General features: G+C 46.7%; 1 protein-coding gene across 3 annotated transcripts in view; it reads left to right on the forward strand.

The window, feature by feature from the left end:
• Positions 1-84: 84 nt before the first annotated feature.
• NLK (nemo like kinase) overlaps positions 85-27,336 on the forward strand; it is a 38,253-nt gene continuing 11,001 nt past the window's right edge. Inside the window, exons 1-5 of one of the 3 annotated variants that reach the window (XM_066201879.1) lie at positions 392-465; positions 851-1,307; positions 1,441-1,876; positions 22,118-22,247; positions 23,318-23,373. In XM_066201879.1, the coding sequence (XP_066057976.1) occupies positions 1,452-1,876; positions 22,118-22,247; positions 23,318-23,373 (611 nt within the window). In that variant the 5' untranslated portion in view covers positions 392-465; positions 851-1,307; positions 1,441-1,451. Of the gene's footprint in view, positions 150-391; positions 466-850; positions 1,877-22,117; positions 22,248-23,317; positions 23,374-27,336 lie in introns of those variants that run through there. The other 2 variants (XM_066201878.1, XM_066201877.1) reach the window with 2 other exon arrangements.

Genomic DNA, 27,336 nt, shown 5'->3' on the forward strand with positions numbered 1-27,336 from the left:
CCCAGTAACCTCTTTTCGGGCTTTCGTTTCTCTTCATTGGATAATCGAATGATGGGCGGCCGCGATTGGGCGAAAAGCGGGTCCCGGGGGCGGGTCTTGGCGCAGGAGCAGAGTCCATTGGCCGGCGGCCCGCTGTGAGTGGCAGGAAGGTGAGGGAGGCGGGGCCGCCCGGGGTGAGGGTTGTGTGAGGTGAGGGAATCTCGCGGGGTCTCGGCGGCTCCGGGCGCGGCGGCGCGCGGTGATTGGCCGCCGGGGTCACGGGGGCGGGGCCGCGCCGTGGGGGGGGCTCCGCACGGCCGCGCGCGGTGGGCGGGGCGCGCCGGGCGCCGCGCGGCGATTGGTCGGGGGCGGCTCTCGCGCAGCCCAGCGGGCCGGGCGCGATTGGCTGCGGGCGGCGTCGGGCGCGCGCCCCGCAGGGGGGGGGGGAGCGCGTGCCCGCGTCGCGGCGCGGGGCGGCGGGACCAGGTGAGAGCGGGGCCGGGGCCGGGGCCGGGGCCGGGGCCGGGCGGGGCGGGGACCCGGGGCCGCCCTCAGACCCTCCCGCCGCCCGCACCGCCGGGCCCCTGCCCTCCGCCCCGGCCCGACCCCCCCGGCCCGGCCGGCCCCGCCCCGCCGCGAGTCGCGCTGTCAGGGGCCGCCGCGTCCTGCCCTGCGCCCCCTCCCCGGCCCCGCGCCGCCCCGTCATTCATTTGCCACTTTCCCCCGTCCTTCGCTCCCCCCGCGATCCCTGTCCTGCCCCGGCCCTTCCCTTCCTCTTTCTGTTTTTATCTTCTTTTAGCCCCCCTCGCCCCCCTCTCTTCGCCCTGCGGCCCCCCCCTTCACTTTCTCTGGGTCCTTGTGTGTGTTTCAGGCCTTCAAGGAAAAGTTGCAAACTCCCGAGTTGTTGCTGCTGTGAGGGAGCAGGTGCCTGGAAGGAGGGAGCAGGTGTCTGGAAGGAGGGAGCGATGTAGGAGGTGCCCGGGCTCAGGGAGGTTCGGGGGACACATGGAGAGGGTGTGGGAATGGCAGGGCTAGGCTGGCCGGCCCTCGCGGGGTGTTCAGGGCAGAGGCTCCGAGCCCTCCCTCCGGAGAAAAGGGGGATTGATCACGCTGTTTAATTTTTATAACAAGAAAAAAACAACAAAAATAACCAAAAGTGAAGGAAAAAACCCACCCCGGCCCCACCCCAGCTGCCCAAGGATGGAGTTGGAGTAGCCAAGCCCGGCTGGATGCTGGGGAAGGGGTTGGCGCCCGCACACATGAAGAGACTCCCCGAGTTGTTTGGCTTCGCGAGGAGATAAGGCCAGTGGAGCTCCATGTTTTTAAAGGTGGGCCGTGTATGATGAAACCCAACTTCTTTTAAAGTGTAGCAGATTTAATTTTTATGGCCAAATGACAGCTTGACCCAGTTGTTATCCAATCAAAGGGCATTTTTTTGAATGTCTCTTTGTGGCACAACAGCCAACGCAAAAATGATGGCGGCTTACAATGGCGGTACGTCTGCGGCAGCAGCAGGTCACCACCACCACCATCACCACCACCTTCCTCACCTCCCTCCTCCTCACCTCCATCACCACCACCATGCTCAGCACCACCTGCACGCCGGCTCGGCGGCCGCGGTGCACCCCGTGCAGCAGCATGCCTCCTCGGCCGCCGCGGCCGCCGCAGCCGCGGCCGCCGCCGCCGCGATGTTGAACCCAGGGCAGCAGCAGCCGTACTTCCCATCCCCGGCCCCGGGCCAGGCCCCCGGACCGGCTGCAGCAGCCCCAGCTCAGGTACAGGCTGCAGCAGCTGCTGCGGTCAAAGCGCACCATCATCAGCACTCACAACATCCACAGCAGCAACTGGACATTGAGCCGGACAGACCCATCGGATACGGAGCCTTTGGTGTTGTCTGGTGAGTAGAGACAAAAGTGAACCGATGCCTCCTTGTCATTCTTTACCTGGTCATAACTCATCCTTGGTTTTGTCATTTGAATCAGAATACCAGAGAGCTGCTTACTGCGAGTTTTTTTGCCGGTTCTTCTCCGTTCTTAGAAAGTTGCTTCGCTTGTTTGCGTTGGCAGAGCGAGGTTCCCGGTGGTGAGGAGCCACCTCTGACTAACAGCCCACCCTGCCGTTCTCTTCTGAGACAATGCAGCTTGTTTATGCCCTTTCTGTGCCTTTAATTAGAGTGTGCGTCCGTGCAGCTAAGCCGTGCTTCCCAAAATTTCAGGTTAACAAATGAGCGTTGGAATATTCATTTTGGCCTGGCTTAAGAGTCAGCAATGGAAAGCGTATGAAAATGTCTTCCTTGTGCAGTCACCTGTCAAGATCTTTGTCTCACGGCGGTTTGACCTGCGGTGGTGCTGTGTGCTGCCTAAAACAGCGCGGCTGAACTTTGCTCCCCTCTCAAAAATGGAAATGGGATTTCCTGCCTCGCTGTAGCTCTGCCTCCGGCCCTTTTATCCCCCAGCCGCGTTTCAGAGGAGTCTGTCAGCGGAGTGGAATCTCTTCTAATGCATTTTGTGATTACCTTAGAGCCATGTCTGTAATTAGTGCCCTTCAGGAGCACTGACACAAGGCTGGCAGCGGTGTATATATAGATATTTGTATATAAACGTTTGTCAGCGTGCCCTGTTCTGAGCTGTGCCTGGGAAGCATGAAGGCTGGCAGGGGGTGTTCTGGAGAGCAGGCGTGTTGCAGCGCACTTCCTGCAGCACAAATGCAAAGTTTGCAGCGTGCAGCTGCGTGTGGTGTCCCAGCCCTCTGCAGCGCTCCCAGCCGAGCCTCTGCGGTGCCCCCGGAGTTTCTGCTTCGGGCGCTGGCCGAGCCGCAGCCTCGCTGAGAGGAGTGGCCGGGTCACGGCCTGTGCCGGTGTACGGAGGCAGAGGGCTCAGCAGGGCAGGCCTCAGGAGAGCAAACCCCTTCTGCCTGCAGCCCAGCCCTTGGAGCTGGCCACGCGTTAGCAGCCCAGTGCTGGCAGCAAAACGGTGCTTTCTGAGGAGGCCGGGGAGCTGCGGGAGCGAGGTGCAGGTCAGTGCTGTGCTTGCTCTCGTGTGCCTTCCCTCAGAGCTGGACACTTAATTTAAACACCCGAGCTCTCCCGGTCGGAGGGGAGCTGTTGTGCAGTCAGCTCTGCTGTGCTCTGGCTGTGGTACAGCATTAAAAAGTGGGTGTAAAAGAATGAAAACTGACAGGGAATCTGCTGTAAAAATTATCTGAAGGTATTTCCATCAGTTTACATATCTTTCAAAGTATGGAGTTTTTATAACTTAATTTGTTACAGTCTTTGCTTAAATTTATGTTGTTATGTAAGATGAGCCCTTTTTGCCGGTGTTCTGTTTGCCTGTGCAATTCCCAGGTCTTTTATTTTCCCAGTTCTGTTCGCCAAAAAACAAGGTGCAGAGAGAGATCTGCTTCCACAATATTCAGCAGAATGAAAGGTCACGCTTGCATATTTAAATATAATATCATTAGGAGTGCTGAGGGGAGAGAGGAAGTGTAGAGGGGAGGTCTGGCTGCCATCAGGTAGGGAAGGCAGTGCCAAAAGCACGCACCCATCCTGAGCCCTCACCATGCACCTGCAGGGCCTGCCCCGGGGGTCTGTGCCTGCAGGGCTGCAGCTACAGCTTGTCTCGGAGGTAACGGCAGCTTGGGAAGGAGAAAACAGCAAAGGGGGAGGGTGTCAGCTAAAAGCAGAAGCTGGGAGCTGGGATCCCTCCGGCAGAGCTGGGGCTGAGGATGTCATTGGTGGCAGCGAGTTCCTCTTTGCTCACGTGTGTTTGAACTCAGTGGTCGCTGCTCGGCTTTTGGCATTTCATATTAACTTCTGCCGGTGGCCGCAGGCTCAGTTCAGGAGTCTGTAAGCAATAGTTAAACTCAATTTTAGTTTCATTCAAAATGTGCAAGAATGCCCGTGCAATTGAATTTTAGCTATGTGAGATAAGTAAACACTGACTTGAGTATTTATGGTTTGAGGTGGCTTGGACATGAGCAATGTGCACTCGCGTTCAGGCGTGACACGGGGTTCTCAAAGCCTGGGCAACTTTGGAGGGAGGATTCTGTTGTTTCTCAGTGTCTTGTCTGAGCATTGTTTGTGCCAATAGGTAACTGAAAAGTTTCTGTCAGTGCTTCTGTGGGAAATGGACGTTATTCCATCGGCAGTTGGAGTATTTGCAGAAGTCTCTTCTACTCTGACGTGTCTCTGCTTTGTTTGGGAGGTACAGCTGACCTGCAGCTCAGCTCAGTGCATCAGACTGTGGTGTTGCACTTCCCGTTAGCTCACCCAGAGAGATTTTCCCTTGGCGGTTGAATTAGCATTTGTCATTAGTTCATTTGTCTGGTACTCGATGATGTTTGGGGTAGCTAATGTGCTGCTGGAGTTTTTCACTCGTGACGAGCCAAAGCCTCTTCAGCACTTTGATTTTTAACCCCTGTGGGTGGGTGCTGCTGCCCTGGTGTCTGTGCACACGGGCCGTGTCCTCGCTCAGCTGATTAGGTGAATTGTCACAAACCCAGTCGTGTTCCTCATTTGCCAGAACCAGAGCGATTTGCTCTTGGAGTGTTCCCCGCTCTCATGTTCCTGAAGTGCTGAAAGAATCCAGATTTTAATGTCAGGGACGAGCTCTGTGCCCTGTGGTTCAGACTGAGTCGGGCTCAGTTTTGGAAGTCTTGTGTCTGTTCCAAGAGTGAGGAGCTGTCCTTTGGAGAAGTGCTCCCAGTTTTGCTGGGGAGACATGCTGCTGCCATCTGGTGGGATTCCTAAAAAAATAATGATCATAACAAAATGCGTCTATTGAGCCTGCCAAGGCGGATAGCTTTGAAAGGAGGGGTGAAGCCTCAGTCCCTCTGCAGGAGGTGCTGGTGCTGTGTCCACCTGGGATTCCTGGACCCGTGCAGAGGCTCTGCAGCTGCAGGAGGGACGCAGGGAATAGTGATTCTTGATGCTGGTTCAGGGTGGTAGCGCTGCTGAAACGTTGTGGAAATGTCCTCTTGGCTGGGCTATATCCACTCCAGTGGGATAGGAATGTAAGGCGTGGGGGAATTCCACTTGTCTTACTTGTGCTTCTTAATTTTGAAAAGTTTTTGTCGTTCATCAAAGACTGTGGAACCAAGCAATTTCTCTTAATAATGTCAAATCCATTTGAAAATGCATCTCTGTGGAGAAGCTGTTACAAGTGACAACAGAAGAAAGTATTTGAATTAATATTTTTTTTAAAAATTCCTGATTTACCCCATTTGGAATTGTGTGTGGGGGTTAACGTACTTGCTGCTGATCCTTTTTATTCAGGAGGTCACATGGCAGTACAGTGTTCCAAACAGTTTGGCTGTTGGTGTTGAGACAGGACATCGTGCTGCCATAACTTTAAGGGCAGAAATAATTTAGCCCTAATCTGCTGTTCATTCCTGGCCTGCAGAGGCCTGAAAACACCAAAGTCATTGCTCCATAAAAGCCAAAAGAATATTGCACACAATGGATTGTTGCCTGGACCCTGGAACTATTTTAAGAGGGTTTTATCCCAACACTGATACTAAGCACAGCAGCAGGAAAGACGTTTCCAGGATAAACTGATAATCTCCTGTTCCTTTAAAGGAATGTGTCCTGCTGAGCAAGGATGCAGTGGGGATAATGTATTTGGGACAAAATTGCTGGAATGTGTATTGAGGAAAAAAAGGCATGATGGGTTCAGAGAAGTCTGCAAAGTGGCAGGAGAAGTTCCCCTTCTGCTATCTGGTGTTGCCGAAAACCACAGTGATGTTTGCCATGGTTAATGCCATTGATGGTGCCTAGGCTGGTAAGCAAGGAAAGTTTAGCCAAAGCTGAACTATAGACATGTATTTTATGAAATTCATTAGGACTTTTGGTGGGAGAGGTTTTTTTCCTGAAATTAAAGCTGCCTGTATCATCTTTTTCCAGTCCCTCAAACCTCACCTCCTAGCAGAAGACAACAGCTGACCGTCGGGAAATATCCTCTGTTAATTAACAGTTGGGTGGACAATGGTTCGCTTTAAACTGTGTAAGGTGACATTTTGTGTTAGTGTAAAGTGAGTTTGTTCCTGCTGATCGCAGGGATGTCGCAGCCCCCGGGGCACGGGGCAGGGGAGTGGGGACAAGGGCTGCTGGACTCCCGGGTCGGCCCTCTGGGGCCAGGCTTAAACCGTGACAGTTTTGCACTCTTTGTGTTCTCCTTGAGTGAGTTTTGCTGTTGTCTGGGGCGCCTGATGCAGATAGACAAGCATTTCCTAAGAAAGAGGCCGAGTCATTTTCATCCAGTTATTGGAGGGAACCGGGAGGATGCCTAAGGCAAAGGAGGCAGCGCTGGTGATGGGCACGGAGTACAGTGGGGATGGGGTTCCACATTCACCATCACAGTGGAAGGAGCTGCGGGTGATGATCCTGGATCCCTCTGTCGGTATTTTTTATAGGATTGCTTTATCTAAATTGAATTCTGACCCTATTTGTAAAGAAATGTGGTAGAACAATGACCTTATTCAGGTTTTTCTTTATGGGAAATTCTGCAGAGCTTTATGTGTTTGAGTGGTTGGGGCTTTTTTCAAATTTCCTGAAAAGAAAAATTCTGTTAACATTTAAATGACTGTTTCCCAAATGGAGTGAGTTAAATGAAATGGATATAATAACTCCTTGCATTCAAATTAGATGTTGGGACTAGGTGAAATTCTATCCAAGTAATAGACGAGATTCATTATTGTCTTGTAACATGATGCAAGAAAGAAGGAATGTGAATAACTTTTTTTTTTTCCTCAAAGTTGGGAGAGGACCATTTGGGATAAATTAGCTCACTGTAAATTATGCCGAGGTCAGCGTTTCACAGGTCACTTGAAATGCAAGTTGCTTTGCAGCACCTGCAGACCTTGATGTTGGCTGTATCCACACAGGGCTGGATGCTGCTAATCCAGTTAGATTCTGGTAGCGTTCAGTGTGTTTTCTTTTTCCCTCTGAATTCTGCAAATGTTACGGCTTGTTACTGGATCTGCAGTCTAATATTGATTTTCCAGAAGACATATTTCAGATGTTCTTTTCCTTTCTCCCCCTGACTCTTTCATCTCTTTTTAAGAGGATATTTAAGTTGTTGAATTCCCTAATCCACAGGAGAGCTCTTGGTGTTTCGAGGGGGTGAGGTTGCAGCCCGAAGTGTGGGATCCCCCAGAGCAGGAGATAAAGGCCATAAAAGGGTCTGGGGGAAGCTGCTGGGTGTGTGCCTAGGCTGCTTCATTTATCGGGGAACAATGGGATAGACAGAAGAGCTTTGGGCAGGTAAAGTGGAGGGAGCCTTTGGGATGTGTTTGAAGTGTTTTTTGATGACTTGTAATGGTTGTATCTGGGTCTCATGTATCTTTAATCCTCTGGAAAGTTCTGCCTCCTGGTCTGGAGCTGGTAACGTGCAGCTGTTCAGATGAGAAAAGCTGGCTCAAAGGTGTGTCGAGTTTGCTTAAATGGGATTTGTGTTCATTAATATAATTGGTGATGTTTTTTAAAAGGCATGTTAGAAATCCGCACAGAGTTTTAAGTGCTGGAAAATCTCGCAGTAGATGCTGTAAGGTTTGGTTTATTGGTAGTGTGAGTAACTTCTGCGCCTGTTTTGTAGAAGTAGACCCCTGAGTAAGGTGGGGGATGCTTAAATCAAGGCGGCAGATGGCAGGCAGTACAAACACGTGTGAAAAGGGTACAGACTTCTGGGGTCAGTGCTTTATTTATTGATGATAGTATTTGTTCATAATCGGCAGTAACAGGGAAAACGTGGATGGGATGGGCAGTGAATGGGTGGGAGCTACAGAGGGTACAAACCATCGCCCTTACCTCTCTGAGAGGAGTTACAAAAGCTAATGTTGTTGTAGCAGTAATTTTTTTTTAAAATAACATAGGTCATATATTTAAAAAAAAATTATTTCCCTCACTGTGTTCTGACTGTCTTTTTCATCACTTCTGCCCATTTTCCGTATTTTCTGCCATAGTCTGTGGTACTTGGTATGAGGTGCAGCTTATCAACAGCACGCTTCAATGACAACAGTAGTGTTGAGAGATGAGGGGTAAATTGTATAACATAAATAATGTTTCCCTGTGGTAATCACTGGAGCTCCATCCATAGTGCATTGTAGGAGGAACCTGGAAAAGAGGAAAGTCCTCTCCTCTGTAGAAACACGTGGCCTTCCTTAGTGTGTCCTGTGGGCACGTGGATGGGCTGCAGCTGTGAGAGCAAACTGTGTGAATACTTGTGATTCCAGCTCGTGGATCGGAGCTGAATCTCACTTGGGGAAATCCCCAACTTGCCCGAAAATCACTGAGGTGCTGATACTCGTAAGGTTCAGTTTTGTATTGTAAGTCTGCTGAGAGCCTCAATTAATCAAAGTGTTAGCTCAGTTTTCTAGGTTCACAGTTCCCTAATTTTGCTGCACATTGCCTGGGGGAGTTTCAGTAATTCTGGAAAAATGCCAGTCATGTCCAGGTGAGCTCAGGTGTGTGGAGGGAGAGCACGTGGTGCTGTTCAGGCTGGTGTGTGCCAGTGGGCAGAGCCCTGAGAAGGGACAGAAAGCTGCAGGGGAGGACAGCCTGGTACCAAAATGCTGCTCAAAATGCACCAGAACAATACAGCAAACCTACCAGAATAATCTGGACTTCATTTCAGTATTTAGAGCTGCATCGTCTTCTCTTATGCAATCGTGATGGATAAGTGAAGGCAGACTTACACCAGCCTTGATGTGAAACAACTTCCATGGCTACAGCTCTGGAACATGGCCATGTACAGTCTTTAAAAGTGCTTAGTAAGAATTTGAGCTTTAATCTTGAGGCCTGTGGCAGAATCAGTGTGTCCTGGTAGGATCATTCTTTAATTTCCTGATGTGGTGTTTTTCTATAAAGCCTTGGAAGCATCTGTGTGTGAGTGGAATTTTTATGCTCTTTATGCTGTTGGATATAACACCAGATTGGTTATAGCAGAATCATTTTGTAGAATATATGTTCTCTTATTACTTTAATTTTCTTCGAACATGATATGAGGGTACTTAGGTGCAATTCAAAAAAATGAAAGGTTTTTCAGAGCATTCTGTTCAAGAACTCTTACAGGAAATTTTGTGGAAAAGTGAAATACACTTGGAACTGTAATAATCCTTGGACTTTAGAGGAGGATTTTCTTTCCCCTATTCTCTTTTATATGAAAATACTTTTTAATAGTTGCAAAAAAAAAAAAAATCTCATCAGGGAGACTGGTGTTTGAGTTTCCTTGTCCTTTAGGAGTGGTGCCAATCCTGGGCCTGTTCCTGGTTCACAGCGGTTTGTCTGGGGTACCCGAGTGCCAGCAGGCAGTGCTCTCTGGGTTTCCTTGGCTTTGCCACGAAGTGGTGTCACGGTAGAGCCTTTGCCTAACGGCACCAGTGAAGCTGGGGCTGGTATTGGGCTGGTGGCCAAATAGGTTTTCAGGGTTTGAGCTAGCTGGTTATGTTTTTTCTGAGGAGTGGCTGACTCTGCCTTCTCCCTGGGCAGTGTGTGTGGAGTTGGCCGTTGCAGGTAATGCACCTTATTGGTCTGTCTGATGGAAATCGATGTAACTATTGCAGAATATTTGTCCGTGAATAGCGAAGCGGACTCCATGTAGGCAGCGGCAGCTTTCAGCAAGGAGCGGTCCTGTGCTCAGCCGCTGAGGTGTGTGCGGCAGGGGAGCCTGGCGCGTCTCTGGGCCGGGGGACTGGGTTTCTCTGGAAACCATTCTCTCCAGCCTTAGCTGTTGTGGTTCCTAATGGGTTAAGGTATACCACAGGAAATTCAGAGCAAGTTCCCTCGCGGTCCCTTTTGAACCCCTTGACTGATGTGGGCACTCCTGTCTGGAGTAGAGCTGCAGGTCACTGACTTCTGAGCGCAAGTGTGTCTGTGCCTTTTAACCGGGGACCTGTTTGGCTTCCTCCGGCCTTCGTTTTTAAAGGCCCTTGGCAGCCCATGCGAGACCGTTTGAAAGCCCTCGATTAGAGCTTTTCCCCCCAGAGATTGCGTGGTGACAGGACAAAAGCATTGTTTAAAGGCCCTTCTCATCTTGCAGTAGAACTTCTCTTCGGATGTTTCTCTAAGTTCCGCTTGGCTCGTTCAGAGCACGTCTTTGCAAGGGGGATTTCTTCCTGGGACAAGGAAGAGAAGGCATTATTATTTCCGGGCTGCTTGCCATCCATCTTTCTTAATTTTACCAATTCCTAGGCTAGCGTTTTTGGTAAAACGAAGGAAGGAATTTCCTGAGCCTCTCAGTGGTGTTCTGGCCCCCCTGTGTTCCTCCCCATGCGTTTGAAGTCCTGGAGACCAGACGCTGACGTTGGTGTGGAGCTCGGGGTGTGATGGTGGAGCAGAATGACTGTGCTCGTTGTTGCTGTGGGTCAGACAGGTCGGGGCAGCTGTGCCGTCCTCACACCGAGGTGCACAGAGCAGCAGCGCCCAAGGTCACGCTGCGCTGTCCCAGCACCGGGGGCAGCTCAGACCTGCTCTGGGCTCATTTGCAATAAACGGAGTAAAGACAGTCTGAACAGCGCACGAGGAGCTGAGGTACTGTTTCTGGGTTTGAACAGAAGTGGGGAGTCTCGCCATCAATTTGCGTTTTTCGAGTCGTGGTTCCTGCCGCAATTGCGAGGACATATCAGAACAGGTCGGAGTGGACCCAGACATGAGGATCTGCCAGTAGCTTTGTCACGGGCACGTATCTTTCCAAGTCATTGTCCTCAGAGTTGCTGTTGTTAACGTGGTGTACGGGCACAGAGCGGTGGGGTTTAGTGTTTTTTGTTTCCCTGTAGTTCAGCATATGGAAATGAGAAAAAAACCCAACTACCAAACACAGAACCAACCGAGGCTTGTATAAAAATAATATCCAGCTTTTAAAGTGAAATGGCAGTGAGTAATGACTAGCATCTACTTTATTCTTATGTCTAAATTCAAATTGTTGGGGGCAGAAGCTCCCACATAATAATTGCTGTTAATTTAAAGGGACAGTGGCCTGCTGTTAGTGCTCTGTCCAGTGCTGCTTCTACAGTGAATATTCACATCGTGAACTGGAACAAAAGGATGTGGAATTAAGACCTGCTAGAATCCTCTTCAGGTTTCAATCTAAAAGCCATTGAAAGTTGCCAATTATGATTTGGCAGAGAAAGAATTTTATCCTCTCCTTGTAGATCCGGACTGTTTGTGGAGAGGGGAGTGTCTGTGTGTGCTGGGGAATCCTTCTGTGTCAGTGACTAAAGCAAGACCAGCCCAGATCCTGCATTCTGCCAGTCTTTGTGCACCACTGTTCTAAAAGAAAATGTCCTACAGCTGCACTGAGAGGCAAAAACGTATTTTAAAAAATCTCTTTTACCATGGATCGCTTGATTTAATGAAGACAGTTAGGGTTCTACCTAAGAGCTTAACCAAAAGCAGATTTTAATTATGAAGTAGAAAGTACATTTGATTTGTTTTTTCAATTATTATACATACCTCAAGGTATCGGAGTGCTTTTCTGAGCATATTTGCTCATTGATTGCACTTGAAAAGTCAGGATTAAGGACTTCCACCGTTCGTTTGCCAGCAGGGCATTCACATCCTCACCCAAGCCTGTAAGCTGAGCTGCAGCTTCCCTTCGGCCCCTGCTGAAGAAACAAAGCATTGATGTTCTTTAGCTTTGGATTGCTTATTGTTTTCTGAAGCAGTTGAGGAAAAGTAGGTGAATGTAGACAGAATCAGGACCGGCTTTGACCTACTTGTGGCTTTTTTTCTGATCTCTGTCTTGGGCATGTCACCTTATCATTTTTAAGCCACTGTTTACTCATGTGAAACCTCATCTAAAACATTGAGAACTGACAGGTGTTTGGTAATTTGAATATTAAATGTATATATCATCACTCCCACAGTTGTTCCCAAGGAGATTTTGTCGCTTACCATATGACCCAGTAAAGGGAATTATTCTGTAATAAATTTTATTTAATCCTGAACTATTGTTTAAACTTTGGGTTTGAAGTATTTTAGAGTCATTAATTTCACTCCCCTGGAATTGCACCCATGGTAGTGATTCCATCTGTTATCACAAGGTTTTTGACAGACTCAGAATAGAGAAACATATATTAGGATTTTCCTGTCAGTTCGTGGAGATCACTTGTAGCTGAAAACAGCTGTGAAACGAGGTAGTCAAAAGGGAGTCCTGCGGGTCAGACCTTGGCATTTCTGTGGATGGAAATGTGAAACCAAACCAACTGCGTTGTAGCATGTCAGTTCATTTGGTTTGTAGCAACTCAGGCTGGTTTTCTGCTGGTGGGAAGAGAGAGAGACACGCTTTCCTGGAAGATCTTGTAATATTTTAAACAGTTCTGTAAGATGACATTTTGTGGGTGAGTTTTAGAAGTGGGGAAAGGCTGAGGATCACTGGAGCTGCCTCCAGCACCTGGTGCAGGTCACCCGGCCCTGGCACCAAGGCATGAACAGGGCTGGCAGGCTTACCTGAGAATTCAGATTTTGCAGGTCTGACAGTATTTCAGACATTTGAATAGTACCCAAACGACCTCTCACAGAAATTCATCAGCTCCGTGTTCTGCTGTTGCAGACAGGAAAGAATTTTGAGCAGTCTGGTCCCGCTCTGAGCAGGCTGTTCACTCAGAGGTGCTGTTCACCTCTCCACTTCAGCGTGTCGCTCCGATGTCTCCGCGTTTCTGAAATTGCCTTTTGAATCTATTGAAAAGGAGTGGTTATGGCTCCAGTGTAATTGAGACTGTCAAGGAAATAGGTGGAATTTTTACAGCACCCTGAGACTTGATGGTATGTGACAGAGGATCATTCACTTCACTGGTCCGTGGTAATGGGAGACTGATGTGTCTTTAAACGCCCTGCTAATAAATAAAACACTGATTTTTACTTTTTTTTTCCCCCCTTCTTTTTTGCAAGCCTGTGGGTCTTTCTTAAATCTTCATTAACTTGTACTAAAATATGAAGCACTTCTTGAATGCTCCAAAAATATCCCATCTGAGACATCTTTTGGACTTTTGGACCGTAGAGGTTATGAATTTATTTATTTCACACTTACGTTTTGACGTGTCCCTTCTGTTCCTACAGTAATTCAGAGAAGGAATGACTGGGCAGGGTTGAGCACATAGGAATCTTTGCACAGAAAAGAAGTTGCAGCAGTTTGCGATAATTCACATGAGTGAAATATGCAGGGGAAGCCTTAGAAAAGCTGCTGTGCAATGCCTTGTGTGCAGCTCCAAGGGCACAGCTGTGAATGTGGCTGGGCCCTTCACCACCATTGTCACACAACTGAAGGATGATCCTGAGCTGCTCTTCTGGGGAAAGCTGGGGTTGGGAATTACAGCGTCTTACAGGCTTGGTTTGTATTTTAAGTAATATTTGAAAGTTTGGCCATTCTAAGATCCATGCCTGTGCAAGACAAAATACTGTTATCTAAAGTAATTTCTGGTAAAGAGAACTGGAGAGAAAGTGTCAGCTACAAAGCATTCTGGGTTTCAGTTGTGTTCTGTATTATTGTGGAATACAGAATTCCTTTGAATAAGGAGCGGAAGGAGTAAGTTGAGACTTGAAAGGTCAGTAAATAAGGTGTGCCTCTTCCAGCTAAAAACCTTGATGAATGTTAATGGATTTACCGTCGCTACAGAATATGGGGAGATGAATATAAATAGCAGTAATTCATAAAATTAAAAGGTACCCTCAGCCTCATACATCTATACATATTTATTTGTGTATTTGTATACAAATACATCAAAGTCCTGAGGCTTAATCCTTAACCAGCAGATCCAAATATCTCCCTTGGTGGAAGCAGGGAACACTGCGCTGTAATTACTGTGAAGTACTGAATTTCAAATATTTGTTGTACGCTTTGGTTCGAATCCTCTTCTGATGTTCTCCTGTGTCAGGAAACAGCCAACCGTGATTGTGGTGCAAAGAGAAACGAGTGAAATAGGACAGGTTTCCCCTGGAAGTGCCGGGCTGCTGGCTGGGATGAGGGGCTGAGCCGCCTCTCAGGCGCCGCTGTGACTGCGCTGGGTGAGCAGGCAGCCGGCAGTGCAGTCACCTGTTCTGGGGGTTTGTTCTGTGTGACCTGAGGATGGGGGTGCAGGGGAAGCTGCTGCTGCTGCAGGGGGGCTGGATGGTCACTGCAGGAAGAGAGCTGTCCGCCGGGGGTATGACCAGAGACCTTATTAACCTACTTTGCTCTGGAGGTGCAGAAATACTCCAGGAGCTGTGCCAAGGCCTGGAGGCTTGTTGGACGTGGAGAAGAAGGTTTCTCATCTGGGTTTTCCTTGGCTGGCTGGTGGGAATGGGAATAGAGGTCAGTGAATTGGGGCAGGAATAGTAATAGTGGTATAAGCTTTCAAAGTGAAGAAGAAAGAGCTGTAAAAATACATGTGTTTTTTGGGCGTCTTATTTATTTGTGAGCATCGCAGACCTTGCAGAGCTATGCCATTGGCTGAAAAATGGAATTAAGAGAATTCTAGAAAAGAAAAAAAGAATTAAAAATGGAATTAAAAATGTGTCCGAATAAATGTCGTGTGCAGTTTAGTAATTTATTGTAGCCGTGGTTCATAGAAGCAGCTGAGAAGTGAATAAAAAGGTCTGAAGCAGAGTCAGAAAATTTTGTGTAAATGGGGAAATAAATGTGATTTGGAAAGCAGTTTCAATTTTAAGCTTCCATGAAGGAAGACAAATTTAACATTTTTAAAGATATTAACCATAACAGTATCTCTTTAATTTTCCCTCCTTTCTTTTAAGTAAGATGCTCTGAATCAGTTTTTGTTCAAGGAGACAGATTTCTTGCAGTAATCAGTTTTGCTTTTAGCTCTGATTTGTAAAGAATAAGTGATAATGGCACACATGCTGGAGGGTGTGATTAGAAGCAACGTTAAAAGGCTTTTTTAGGACATCGGTGGTTGGAAAAGGAGCTCTGGAGAGGTCTGCATTTAGCAGGAGGGGATGAAGCACACCTTTGAAGTCGCTTAACCCTTTCCCATGAAATACCTGTTAGTGGGAATGAAATCTGGGTGTTTTCTTCAGGCTCATGCGAGAGTTCTACATGAAATCTGTTAGCTTGCCTTCAGTCAGCTCTTCCCCTGACCACTAAAAATCCCATACCACTGAAACAGACCAGCTCCCGAGGATATGTGTCAGAAAGACTCGGCTGTTTGGAGTAACTTACAGGTTTTTTGAAGTGCCTTTGGGTGTTTTTTGATTACTTTACAGTATTCCATGGAGAATGTTGAGAAAACGTAATGAAATGCTGAAAATGCACGTTGGCAGTCAGTTAATTAAATTGTCATTTTGTGTAATCTTCTTAAGTAACTTATTTTCTGTTCAGTGCCTTTCCAACAAACACAAATTGTCGTTCACACGTAGATAGATTCCTGCATGCAAAACCTACTTTACTTGCCAAAATATGAGGAAAATATGTAGCAGGTGGAGTATATTTTGATAGGTCCCGGATGTCTAAAAGTACAGGACGTTTTCACTTCTGTCTGTGAACACCTTCACCCAGGTTTTGTCAATCCGTATCAGCCTGCCCAGGTGATGAGCTGTGTGAATGAGCACTCAAACTCCTGCTCTGCTCCCCAAGGATGGCTGAAACCGGGAACTGTCTCACTTGGCTTCTCTGCCTCAAAGTTAAATCCAAGTGAAATCAAAGTTTTGCTCAGTAGTATCTCCTTAGCTATCTTTTTTCAGTTTGCTTTCATATCATATCTCTCAAAGATTTTTTTTTTTTTTTTAACCCACTGTAAATATTTCATTTTAGGATCTTTGAAGTTTTGCCAGCTGGAGGCTGCTACAGAGGAATAGTGACCTGAAAATCATTAACAGCACATCCAGTGCTTAAATAGCTCGAAAAATAACAGCTGTTCTTTTTGATAATGTCTTTTACAATGAAACCTTATTTTTCCATGCTTGTGAGCTAAAAATTCTGCTGTCGCTAACAACTCTGCCTCAGTGTTTCAGACTATTCTGTGGTGCAGCCACTGGGGCTTCTTGTAGGCAGCGATTTCCTGCAGGTTTTGGAGTTTTTGTGAAGTCCCTGAAGTGCTGATGCAGATGGGTGGCCACATGTCTCAGGTTTGTGTGTCCTGGGGTAGGCAGGTGTTCAAGGCAGCTCACAGGTGAGAGAGCAGAAGTGATGTGATTTATCTCTGAGCTGGGGCTGGCTGCAGGATCCTCCCCTGGTCAGTGCAGTTCCTCACTCCGTGGGAGTCATCCCGGGGTTCCCTGTGCTTCTCCCCCAGCCTCGGGGTGCTGGGACTGTCGGGGCTCCTGATTTCCAGTTTTATTGCTGCTTGGTGGGCGCAGGCCTCGTGCTGTGGGTTCAGAGCTGCCTTCCCTAGAGCTCTGGTCATGGCAGTGAAGTGAGGAGGACTGAGCACTGCTCTGCTGGAACGTTTTCCTCCTTTTCCTGATGAATCTGTGGGTGGCTTTTCCTTTAAAAATTATAGCTGAAATGACTATGAATATCTCCTTTAAACGAGATTGTATCGGCTTTTGCATCTCTCAGACAATGTGTGTACAGCCAGAGGGTAAAACCCATTATAATGCCATGCTAATTGCATGAGTGTGTGTGCTAAAACTCTCTTGTTGTGAGAGATCCAACCCAAGCTAAGCCTCGCTCCTGGTGATCCCTGTCCCAGCACTGCTGGAGGGCGGCCCGGGTCACCCTGCTGGCAGGACAGGGTGCAGGGTGCCCTGTGTCACACAGCTGCACACACAGGGAGAAGGGGCTCGTAGGAAGTCAGAAAATCGGGCTGCTCAAACCAGGAATCGGTTATCTGCGAGGAGGCTCTCTGCGTTCGCTGCTGGGGTGAGGCACCTCCAGGGAAACAGTCCGTGTGTTAGCCAAGAGCCCTCAAAAAGAGATTAATGCCACCTCTCCCTCTCCTTCTCCCCTTGGCAGAGGCAGTGTGGCTGACTGAGGTGCTCGCTGACTGACATCCGCCCGTCTGTGTGTCCTGCCTTGGCGTGGGGCTGTTCTGCTCCCCGTGTGCCAGCGCAGCTCTTCGGGGCCAGCCCGGCTCCAGACCGCCGCACTCGCAGCTTTGGGCTGCAAAACTCACCTCCAGGCTGCGAAAGTTAGACCGAACCATTCGGCCTTTGAATGATTGGACTTCCATTAGGGATTGCTCAGGGCTTTAGGAGGCGTTTTGTGTGCGTTGGCGACCACGGGCGGGTCAGGAGCAGTGTGGGACATGGACTGCAGCCTGTGCTGCGAGGAAATACGGAACGTCACCTTTGTCCTGTCTCCCCGGTGTCCGAATCTTTGCCATGGGAAATTGCTAAAGCAGCTGCTTTGCTCAAATCTCAGCCTGTGTGGATGCGTTTCCTTGTTTTCCTTCAGTAAGACATCTGTTGCTAAATCCGTATATATATTGGTTTATTTTCTTAAGGATTTCACGCTTATTTTCCTCACCTCTCCCCTCTGCTACCCAACAGTCCATTAAATGTTGCGGATCAGTTTTTGTCACCTTTTGGTAGGGCTCAGTGCCTGGCAGTGGCTTTACAGAGAACAGAGACTGGTCTCATGGCCTGTGCCTGTGTGCAGATTTTATGTACCCAATCGAGCATTTCCAGATAAGAGATTTGATAAGTGCACAGCCTCTCCCCGCCCTTCCACTTCAGTCTTGGGAATCTTGTGGGTTTGTGAGCTTTTCTAAGGGATTTTTAGTATCATCCCATGCTCAAGTATATTTGATTGATTGCGATACCGTCTACTGAGAAAGTGGCATATTGGCATCACCTGCCCTTGAGTATGAGCTGTGCTGTTTGTTTTGAAACGGTACATCAAACATGCCTGGGTGAGCAGCTGAAATGCTCGTGGGGACCAGGTCACTTACGTATCTCAGGGCAAGAATTGCTGGAAAAGCCTGTGTGACAGAGTCAAGCAACTGAGGAAAAAAGTTCACTGACTAATAAAAAAAACTTGCAGAGTAATCCTATTAAATTCCCTCCCTTCTGCTAAGTCCTGATGTAAATTTATAGATACTCTCTATAAATGTGAACGGAGGTTTGTTTCCCTGATAGAACAAACTCCACCAGCAGTTTCCCACACCGCCCCAAGAACATTCTTTCATTATCTTGCTCCTGTGTAATAATTGCACGGAGCAATCACAAACTTGTTTTTGTACCAGTTGAAACCACACGACAATGTGTGTGCCTTGACCTGGATTCAGGGAGAGAAAAAGTCGCTGTTGGCGTAGTCTCCACCTTGACAATTTGCCATCAGCCTGGCAGAGTGGCTGAAGGCTTATAACGCGTAACTGAAACGGCTGAATGCCTGCAAGGATTCTTTGAGATAAGGGTTGTCTTTGAAAACATTTTAACTCGAGGTCTGGATTGTGTCATTAATCTCTTCTGTAGTCCTATTACTTTTAAAAATTGTATTATTTCTGCTGTGATTAGCCTGCAAAGTAAATAGAAGGTGCAGGTTTTGTAAAGTATGTTTTTTTCTTTATGTGTTTCATGTCAGACTATTTTAAAAGCTGTTTATGTAGTTCTTAAATGCAGCAAGACGTGCATACATTGTGTATAATCAGCAGAGCAGAAGGGTTTCTGATGGCAGGAGAGTGGCCCTGGGGCACGGGGCACCCACTGCAGTTCAGGGGATGCTGTGCTGGCCCCGCGGCCGGTCTCCTGCTGTCCCTGCTCTGCTGTGGCTGTGATCTGCTCCCCCAAACGTCCCTGCCCTTTGCCCCAGCTCCCCCTCTGTCACTCAGGGACGGGGCTTGGGATGGCTCCACTCGGAGCGTTCAGTGCGGGATCCCCTGGCCTGGGGTCTCTGTTCAGTGTCATTCCTAAAGGCAGGGTTAGAGCTGAGCTATCTGCCTCGATCCCAGATTTAGGAAGTTACTTTTTGCCCCACACCTGTGTATAAATTTTTGCTCAGTTATCTGTGGTTCGAATCTCGGCCTGCGGTCCCTCTATCCCCGGCTGCGGCTGGTGCTCAGGAAGTGGACCCCTGGAGGTTTCAGTGGTGCCTGTGCTGGGTGGCGGATGGCTCCTGCCTGCTGGGCCCTTTGCTGCGGGATTCACCCGTGCTGGGATGTCCTCACAAAGCAGGGCAGGGAATTCAAATGTCTTCTTCTGAGAGCAGCAGTAAGCAAAGCTGCCTTTCTAGCTGTTCTCTCAATTAGCTCCTGGGAGATTTTCCTGCTTTTCTAGTTTCTCCTGGGGATATGTGACCTGATAGCATGTTGCTATAAATAATTATTTTACTAGTATCAAAGTAGGTACTGTACACAAACACAAAGCACCGTTTTCAGCATCTTTTTTTGGATGCTGTAAATACCAGGTTTTCAGACAGGCTGCTTCCTTTCTTCCTTTCTTGTTTCTGTTCTTTGGAATGCAGGCCTGACAGTTCTGATCTTCAGAACTTGGATTGTTGGTTTTGTGCTGCCCCTTGAAGTGAAATTGCTGGTGAGTGGTAGAGAGCTCCCAGCCCAAGGCAGGGAGGTGAGGGGCAGGCTGGCGTTGCTGCTGCTGTGGGGCAAGGAGCAGAGGAATTGCTTTTCAGATGGACTTGTCTGTAAAAGTGGGTTATTTAAAAGAAAAAAGAAACTGGCCTTCAGTGCGAGTACCACAGCAGCCCCACTGAACTCCTTCCTCTATCAGAGACTAGGAAAGGACTGTTCACCCAAACCAATAATTGGTTATTGTATGGAAAGATGTGGAAGAGCAGAGCAGCCACACAAGATCATAGTTTTGGTATTTAATTGAAGACACCTGCTTTATCAAACCTTGCCCTCTCCCTGGGCTGCACAACAGCCCTTTCCACGGGAGGAGGCCGAGCATTCACACTGGTGGTACTGGGAGGTTCAAAATGCCAACAGGTTCCTCAAGAGAGGCTCAGCAGCGGGGGAAATCAGAGAATCTGTGCTCAAAACTTCTGACTCTGCCTTCAGTCAGCAAGAAAAACATGGGCATCTGTTCATTTTTGTATGGATAGGGGTTGAAAGGATTTTCTGGGGTTCAGCAACTGCTTTCCTATACATGTAATCTCTCCCAAGATAATGTTTGTTGTCAAATGTTTTCCTTTTTAAAATTCTGGTAAATGTATTAGAAAGGGAATTGAACAAAGTTCAGGCTCAATATCAATCGGAAAAAAGAGTTATACAGATTGTATTGCTGTTCGTGTGTAATTAACATTGGTATGAGAACTTCAATTAAGGCAGCTGGAAGCTGGTTCATGGCTCTCTGCAGAGCAAGTGTGAACTTACTCAACTGCACATGGTCAGTATCCACGTCCCAAAATTTAGTTTCCATCTGAACTCGTTCTGGTGAAAGCTGACTGTTGATTTCTGTGTCTTACACAGCCACCGTTTTGTAGAAGAACAGCTGCAGAAAATGGGTGGATCCAAAGTCATCAAAAACCTGATGTTGATTCCTTTTTGCAGTGACCTCCACTTCAGATGTTCTGGTTTCATATTTTAGGATTTCCCTCAGTTTGGGCAGTGGGAGAGGAGTACTTCTGGTCTTGTAAAATAATTTATCAAGTTTCAGACTTCGCATGGGAATGTTTTGGGTTACTATTCTAAAGCTGAATTCTCTTATTCTAGTTTAATATTTTATTAGAAGTCAGGGATGACCATTTTAATCCAGGATTCAATTAAAAGGACACCTTTTGAGGTCATCTGGTAATTCTGTGTGGAGGTGTGGCACTATCTGAGGCATATATGTGACTGTAGGTTATGGTTTTATTAGCTTGATTTTTAGACTGAAAAAATGGAAATGTTAGTGGTTTTTACATTTCATTTTCTTATATGTAAGTAGATACTTTACAGTTAAAATCAGATGTTTGTTTAAAATACACATTCAAAGCACTCTGTAGGGAGCATTTAAATAATTTCTGTGGCGTTTGCTTTGACAAGGAGCTGGTGGTGGAGCTGAGCAGGGACATCCCCACTGGGGATGGTGGAGCTGCTTTGGAGGACTTCATTATCCCTGCTTCCTCAGCTCCTGGGCACGGAGAGCCCTGTGCTGGGCAGTTGATGAAATTCTAATGCATCAAAACCTTTTCAGATTCTTTTTAGCTGTTTCTCAGCACAGAAATAGTGTGATACCACCTTTCCCAAGTCCCCCCTTGCCCCTTGTTGGAAATACAGATGTGCAGGGTGTCAACAGGTGTCTGGCCGAGGTGTTGGGACTGACTTTAGCTTGGTTGAATTGGTTTGAAACCAGATGTGGTACTTGGAAGTGAGGTAGATATCTGAACACCCCAGTCTGATTTTTTTATTTAGGTATCTGAAACACGGACCTGAGGCTTAAGAAGCTGCCCAGCATGTCTGCTGTTGAGGAGTCACATGAGAGAGAAGAGCCAGCAATTTTTTAGGGGCAAATGTAGTTATCAGGGTGCCTGGCTGGATGTGGATTCTTCTGTGGGTCCAACACTGCACTGAGATTGAAGTTATTTTGGTCATCCCAGTAAAAATACCCATATACTCTGTTCTGTAGTGAGGTTTGAGAAACCTTAAAAACTGGGATTGGGAATTGAGGCACCATAATCTCCTTGCTCTAGTTTTGTGGTTCTCATTATAAAATTCTATTTTCAGAATCCAATTATTTTAAATTAAAATACTTGCCATGTGCAAAGCACCTTATAATTCCTGAGCTACTATCCTTACATTCCATAAGTTGCGTGGGAGAAGGACCAGTGTCACGCCTGTTTCACATTTGTGCAAACTTAGATACCACATGCTGTTGCTTCTCCAGATGTGAAGTGATTTGGTGATAGACCAATAAATAGTCTTGCACTTGCCAGTGTTCTGTCAGAGCGGGATTATTTCATCTTTCGCCCACTTTGGAGAGGAGGAAGTGAGCAATAGGCCCGATAAAACGCGACCTGGGTAACAGGGAGTGTTTTAATGAGGGATTTTTGGGAGGTGAAGGGGATGTTTGTCCTGCCACGCACTCCAGGTTGGTGTCAGGCTGAGCTCAGCGTGTGGCACTGCTGGGCTGGGCTCTGTGGTCACCTCTGTGTCACACAGGCTCTGCAGGACAGTGCTCACTGCCCTCACATTAATGCTTTTTTCCCTAGAAATGTCTTCACCTTGCTTTGACTCACTGAGTTGAGAACGATGAGAAACTTTAAAATATTCTTTTCTTCTTTAGAAAAAACTGTCTAACAGGGGTGTGTGATGTTGTTTATCTTTTTTTATTCTGTAGGTCAGTAACAGATCCACGAGATGGAAAGAGAGTTGCACTCAAAAAGATGCCCAACGTCTTCCAGAATTTGGTCTCTTGTAAAAGGGTCTTCCGGGAGTTGAAGATGTTGTGTTTTTTTAAGCATGACAATGTAAGTAAATTCGAAGTAATCTTGAAATCTTTGAGAAAACCTAAATGCAAAATGGAGCTCTCTGTAACAGAAGCGTGGTTTGGTTGAAATTACAGAATATCTAAAGTGCTTTAAGAGCTCTCTGATTTACAGTGATCGTATTTTCTGGAAACTCAGATATTACCGTTACAAACACTATAAAAATGAAACTATCAAGAATCTAAGGGTACTCACAGTTTTTCCTCCAAGGTGTTTGCACACGGGCGATCAGTCCACTTCTGCCCAGTGTTATTTCCGGCTTTAGGTCAATGTCAGGCTGCACAGAGCTGTGTTAGCTGGCCGCTGTTCCCTCTCAGCTCTTCTGTACTCCATGGTCCCCTCCCCTTTGCTGGTCCTCTGCCAAACCTGCTTTAGGGAAAATCAGTCAGCTTCAGTTAAAACGTTTAAACACTGTTTGGGTGGACCCATGAAGTTTGAGGGGCATCCGAAGTTTGGGTGCTTCACCCGAATGTCATGAGCATTTCTAGGGTAGGATCCAAATGACCACTCCGAGGAGTATTTTTTCTGTGGATGGATGTGAATTCTCTGCTGCTGTTTTTCCACATTTTTGCTTTTTTCTACCTTTTTTACCTTTTGCTTTTACTACCACTGAGCTGCTTATGCAAAATGGGAACGACTTTGGGGTTTGCAATTCCCATGTGGAAGCAGTGAATCACAAAACTCTGAAAGACTAAAGGCAGAACAAAGTGTAATATCTTCTGCTTTTACATTTCTTTGCGGGAATTACTTATTTCAAGGATTTTATGTTCATATATATTGTAAAGAAACCACTTTTTATTGGACAGATAAATCTGTGCTTTCAATCTACTACCCAAACAGCTGGAAAAACTTCCTGAGTTAAAAAAGAGAGAGAGAGACATTGAATGCACAGAATATCTGACATGGTGGGTTATTAAATTTACATACCTGGTGAGACAGAACGTAGGTCTGAATAAAATGAAGCCATGTGAGAAATGTGCAGTCTGTCTTTTTGGAAGAGATTTGTTTTCGTTTGGCTGGAATAGGCCTTGACCTCGTGTGGTGTTTCCTAGGTACTCTCTGCCCTCGACATCCTCCAGCCTCCACACATTGACTATTTTGAAGAAATGTATCCTAAATATAAAAATAGAACATCTTAATTGAGGTAGGTGTGATTTTCATTAGCTTAGAACTGCCAGTATTTGGTGTAGTCTGTGAAAAGGAGCCACAAAAGCCTGGAGCCTGCCTGTGGACAGTTTTATTTCAAGAAGTGAGCGTGAAGCATCCAGAACTCTGAGGCGGAGTTGGAGGTGGGGTGGTGCAGGACCGAACTGAACCTTTGATTGCACGTGAGCCAGGATGTGCAGGGAGTGTGGGATTGACCAGCAGGCCCTGCTGCTGCTCACGGGCATTCCCCCAGAATGCTTATTTGAAAACCATGTCCAGTAATTAGTCTCCTCTCAGTTATTAGTACTTTAAAAGACTTGGTGGTGGTTTCAGAGAATTCTGTCTTCACAGGCTTTGAAAGCCTGACTTTCCAGAGGGGTTTCACTGGACTGGCAGGGCTGTGGCTTTCCTTGGCCAGCTCTGTCCTGGTCCAGGACACGTTGCCCAGAGCTGTGTCCCACGTGTGTTCTGTGCCGCTGCTGCTCAGGTACGAGCTGCCTTTGGGGAGTTCTATTCTAGCAGCGAATTTGAGGGGAAGAAACTTGTCAGGAGTGCCATGGTTTTGTTTTTTTCCTTTTCAGACTTGGCTTGGGCTGTCTTCTAGTTGTGAAGCAGGGAATTTCTGCTTTCTGAAATACTGGAAGGTGAATCCCTGAGCTGGGAGGGCTCTGACTCTCATGGGAAGAGAAGTTCTTTGCCACTCCTGTGGTTAGACTTGGGCAGGTTGGGTTTCCTTGCTGGTGGGACTTAGCTGCTTTTTTGTGTGACCCACTTTACAGTTAATGGGTGGGAAATTGTCATTATTTTTAGGTAACCTGAACTTTTGAAATGTGGTTTGATCTATTTATATCATACCTCGGATTGATTGGTGAAGAAAGTAGGCGTAATCAACGTGGTGATTTTAACCAAAGTACAGCACAATTTTGTGGTGGAGAAACACATTATTTACTTGAAAATATTGGTGTGCTGTACTGGGGCTTTTTCATATGAGTTTAGGTAAAGCTTTAAAATTATGCTTTGATATTTCTTTCACGCGAAGAGCATATAAGTAGTCTTCAGAAACTGGATTTTGGTTGTGTGCACTAGTTCAATGCCCTCATTTAGAACAAGTCATATGAGTTATAAATCAGATCTAGGTTAAGGATTACTCCTTCCGTGTAATTGTACAATCAAGAATATTTAAATGGGATAAGCTTATTTTTATGAGCTTAGCTACTGCCAAGTTTTGAATATAAAACCAAGATGCTAGTTTCCTTCGTGGCTAACTGACTTCAAGTCACTCTGAGTAGTGTTCTATAGGTCTTTTTTTTATATTTTTGTTAATTTCTTGACTCTAATATTGGCAGTAGAAGACTATTGCTCTGTGCAGTCTTCTTTGTCCTTTCTTTTGAAATAATTCCAATAAATGCACTTAGGACCCTGAAATTCCTTAAAAGAATGAATTAGTAAATGTTTTGATTTATACACCCATTTTTAATTGCACGTGTTCTGCTTACTGTAGTGTAAGGAGATTGATTTGAAGAAGATCAGGTAAAGATGTTCCATATTTGGGGGGTGTAGCTGTCAAAACTTCTTTTGTTGATCCACTGGTAGAGTTCCTAAATATATCATAGTGTTGTTCCATTTTTACAGTAGGACTTGTTGAGCAGTGATAAAAGTGTAAAGGGCTGGAGTTGGTACTGAGTGATTTCCTTTGTTCTTTCCAAAGAGTTGTAGTGCCCTTTTTGGGGAAAGAAATGTAATAAAAGAATGACTAAAATGATATGAATGATGTGTTGCAAATGAGCTGGTAGAGTTCATTTCAATTATTCAGTGTTTCGTAGGTACCAGCCGGAATTGCAGAGTGTATTTTTTAAAGAGAACTAATTATAAATCCACCTTAAGATTTTAATGATAAATTAAGAGATTTCTTAGGAAACCAGTGATGAATAAAGAAATTTTAATCTAGTGAGATTTTTGTGTTAGGATGAAAATTCCTGGCAAACATTCAGATGAAGATGTCATTTGAATTAATAATGAGGTTTTTGGTTGAAAATCTTCGCGGCCATTTTGAGTCTTGAAGGTATGGATGTTTTTGCCAATTCCACCTAGTGCAAAAATGAATGGTTGGTAGCTCTTTTTTCCAATAGCAAAATCTTCCACAGCTGATTGTAATACTGAATTCAGCAACTGCAGATCCATGGATGTTCTTTAAGAACTATCCAGAGTTTCTGCAGTAACTTTTTGATAGCTTTGCCTGTTAAAGTGAATATCAGACGCCGCTGGAAAGTCACCACTTCTCAGGGGTGGGGTCTGGAAAAGGCTGGAAGAGCAGTAAAAGCCAAGATGCGCTCTGAGTTTCCCAAAGAGGTGGAAGAGCTGTTTCCTGATGGATTCTGGGGTAGATCCCTGGGAGGGCAGAGAGGAGCAGGGCAAGCTGGGCTGCTGCAGGCACTGAGGGTCAGTGCCAGCCCTGCTGGAGCAGCAGCATGTGCTCTCCCCAGGAGAGGATTTTCCTTCTGATACATCACTGTGGCCAGCTCCTCTGGGCCAGCCCCCAGACCAGCTGGGCAGGGACTGCCAGGGTTACTCCTGAGGCCACACAGTTGGGCTTTGGGGGATGCAGAGACCAAATAAAGCGCAGTCCAGGCCACGATGAGAGTGCCACATCACCACGGGCACTCCATCCCTTTCTAACGTTTGTCTGTCGCTTGATAAAATTTACCAACTCAGCAGGCCCCAGCCAGCAGAGCAAGTCAAGTTCTTTTGTGCCGCGCATTTGCTTTGATAATTACTCTGAAGCAAATTGGTACATTTGTAGATCTAATTTTATACAGCTACTTAACTAATTACTGCTGTCAGGAGCAATTTCTCTCTGGTAGCAGCGCTGGGTAGCGGCGTGCTCAGCGCCGGCGGCCGCCCCACGGCCGGAGCCGGGCGGTTGCAGTGGCAGCAGCCAGCTGCAGCTACCTGTGTGAGCAGGGGCTGAAATGCCCGGGTTTGGGCGGCTGCTTTGGATAAATGTCCCCAGCGGAGGCTGCTGCAGCCAGCGTCCCAGGCAGGAGGAGTTTGTCACACGCAGCTCCGCGGGCGCTGCTGCCGCTGCTCGTCAGAGCCCTCATTAAATTATCCAGAGACAATAATCAGATCCTGCTGCTGGGGTTAATGGCACCTCTGAGCCCTGTCAAGGGCTTTATTTAATGCGCCCCAGACCTGGAGTGGTGCAGGTGCCATTTCAGGCCCTCATTTAATTTAAGCTGCTTTAGTTGGCATGGCAACTAGTTGAGACATCTGGGAGACATTATGCTCGGGATTGAGATTTAGGAGGATTTGTGGCGTAGCAAAACAAAAATCTTATCATAATAAAGTGCAGAGTAATGCTTTTGGGTTTTTAAAAGTGTTTTGCATTAAATTGAATGTAAAGATCTGTTGCAGGTATAAGGTAAACCGCAGATTTTGAAAGTCTGGTATAAATATTTGAAAGGGTCTTCGCTAAAGGAAAAGAAAAATTAGAGGACTACAAATTACGGTGCTGCAGGGTTGGGTTTTTTCTTTATGAATTCTTTATGAATGCAATTTTAAATTTTTTCCCCTCAAAAAGTTGGAGATATTTAATTTACAAAACGAGTTTTAGAGTGGTGTTCTGTTGGCAAATGAACCCTTTGCCATCAGGGATTTGGCTGGAGAGGGTTTGTAGAGCAACAGATGAAAGCAGAGCATTGACTGGGTAGAGATGAAAGAAAATGAGCATTCAATACCTGGCTGTATCAGTTAACATGGGGCAAACGTGTTTTACCTCCTTCAGCCACAACTGTGATAATAGCAGAGGCTTCTGTTTCAAATGTGACGCTAAATGAAGCTTTTAAAGCAGTGATGTTTTTAATTACTGCCTGTAGTGCCCCCAGTATTTATTGTGAGGGCTTTTGTGTCTGTTATTGTTGTCCCA

This window comes from Chamaea fasciata, unplaced genomic scaffold, assembly GCF_029207755.1.
Source record: "Chamaea fasciata isolate MVZ Bird 193981 ecotype frontalis unplaced genomic scaffold, bChaFas1.0.hap1 SCAF_21, whole genome shotgun sequence".
NCBI lineage: Eukaryota > Metazoa > Chordata > Aves > Passeriformes > Sylviidae > Chamaea > Chamaea fasciata.